This window comes from Silene latifolia, chromosome 6 (assembly GCF_048544455.1).
Source record: "Silene latifolia isolate original U9 population chromosome 6, ASM4854445v1, whole genome shotgun sequence".
In the NCBI taxonomy this organism is placed as follows: domain Eukaryota; kingdom Viridiplantae; phylum Streptophyta; class Magnoliopsida; order Caryophyllales; family Caryophyllaceae; genus Silene; species Silene latifolia.
In genome coordinates this window covers 63,170,004-63,171,387 of record NC_133531.1, presented here as the reverse complement: position 1 = coordinate 63,171,387, position 1,384 = coordinate 63,170,004, and the positions used below count along the sequence as shown (strand labels likewise).

Here is a 1,384-nt window from a genome sequence, read left to right as displayed (position 1 = left end):
AATTACACCCGGAACACTTACCATTTTAATTTAAAAAATTTTACACTCTCATGAAAATTAAACCTTCTTTATTTCATTGTAAATGTAGAGGTTTGCCTTATACTTGAATGTTAGTTTAATTACTAGTAACTTTAGTTTGACAATATAGTATTTTTTTTTTGAAAGAACCCCAAGCGGGATTATATATCATTATCACGATCAAAAGCGACAAGCTCGTCAATGTTTAGCGGAAGTACATCGACCTAGATACGTCTACCAAGCGACCAAGGCCTTACATGAGCAAGTTCATGGGCCACCCTATTACTAGACCGCCTAACATAGATAAATTCAACAGTGTTAAAATGGGTACATAACGAATAAATATCATCGTAAATAAGACACAAATCACTTCGGCCACGTTTCCGCTTGCGCAAGTCTTCTATCATTGTCAAACAATCGCTTTCGATCACCACTTTCATCAATTCCATATTCTTAGCCTCGTGAAGACCCATAAGCACAGCTTCAGCCTTGAGCATTGCCCGTTCCCGAACCTCCTCCTTCTGAACCGTGACACCCCACATCACTCTCCCTTCATCGTCACGGCACACAGCACCCAGACCGAGCCCCACACCCTCCATTCTTCCCGCGTCGACATTGATCTTAACCCACCCCGTCTTTGGTTTTTGCCATTTTTGAGTCTCCTCCTCACGCACCACCTCCTCACCTACCACCGACCCTTTCATCTCATCAATAAGCTCCCTCACTCTACGCAATACATCATCCACACTCCACCGCACCCCATCAAAAACACCTTGTTTCGCATTTCCCATATCGCCCAACAGCCCGTCATTAGCTCTACGCATTCCTTCATCCCCGACTCCCTCATCATGGCTTCGACCCATTACCTTACTCGATTGAAATCAATGCCCGACATCACATCCAAACCCATCCCTTCCCATATTCCCTCGAACCCAGTTACAATCTCGAACAACATGAAGACTAGACTCCACATTACACACGCAAATAGGGCAATCAGTACCAACCCCATTTATCCGTCGAGCTATATTAACTCTCGTAGAAATAGCATCGTTGCATAGTTGCCAAACAAACACCTTGATACGGGGTAAAACCGGGACTTTCCATAATTTCTTCCATAACCACTTCTCATTCGAATAATCAGATTGTTCTTCGACAATGCCCCATAAGCCGTCTTCACCGAGTACTCGCCATCTCTTGTCAAATCCCAACACCACACATCCTTAGCAAAACTTGCACTCAATCGGATATTGATAATATTATCCGCTTCGAATGAAAGAAAATTCGATCGAATCAATTCATTATTCCAACTAGTAGTACATGGCAGCATCAATTCCGCAACCCTCATCTCCATATTAGAGTTTCCTCG

At 43.2% G+C, this 1,384-nt stretch overlaps 1 protein-coding gene across 1 annotated transcript; it reads right to left on the bottom strand.

The window, feature by feature from the left end:
- Positions 1–242: 242 nt before the first annotated feature.
- On the bottom strand, positions 243–881 carry LOC141588158 (uncharacterized). Its single transcript, XM_074409612.1, has one exon. It carries the CDS (start codon positions 879–881, stop codon positions 243–245), a length of 639 nt encoding a protein of 212 aa, XP_074265713.1.
- Between the last annotated feature and the right edge of the window lie 503 nt (positions 882–1,384).

Coding starts and splice junctions, on each gene's coding strand:
- LOC141588158 (XM_074409612.1), bottom strand. CDS start 881: ATGGGTCGAAGCCATGATGAGGGAGTCGGGGATGAAGGAATGCGTAGA.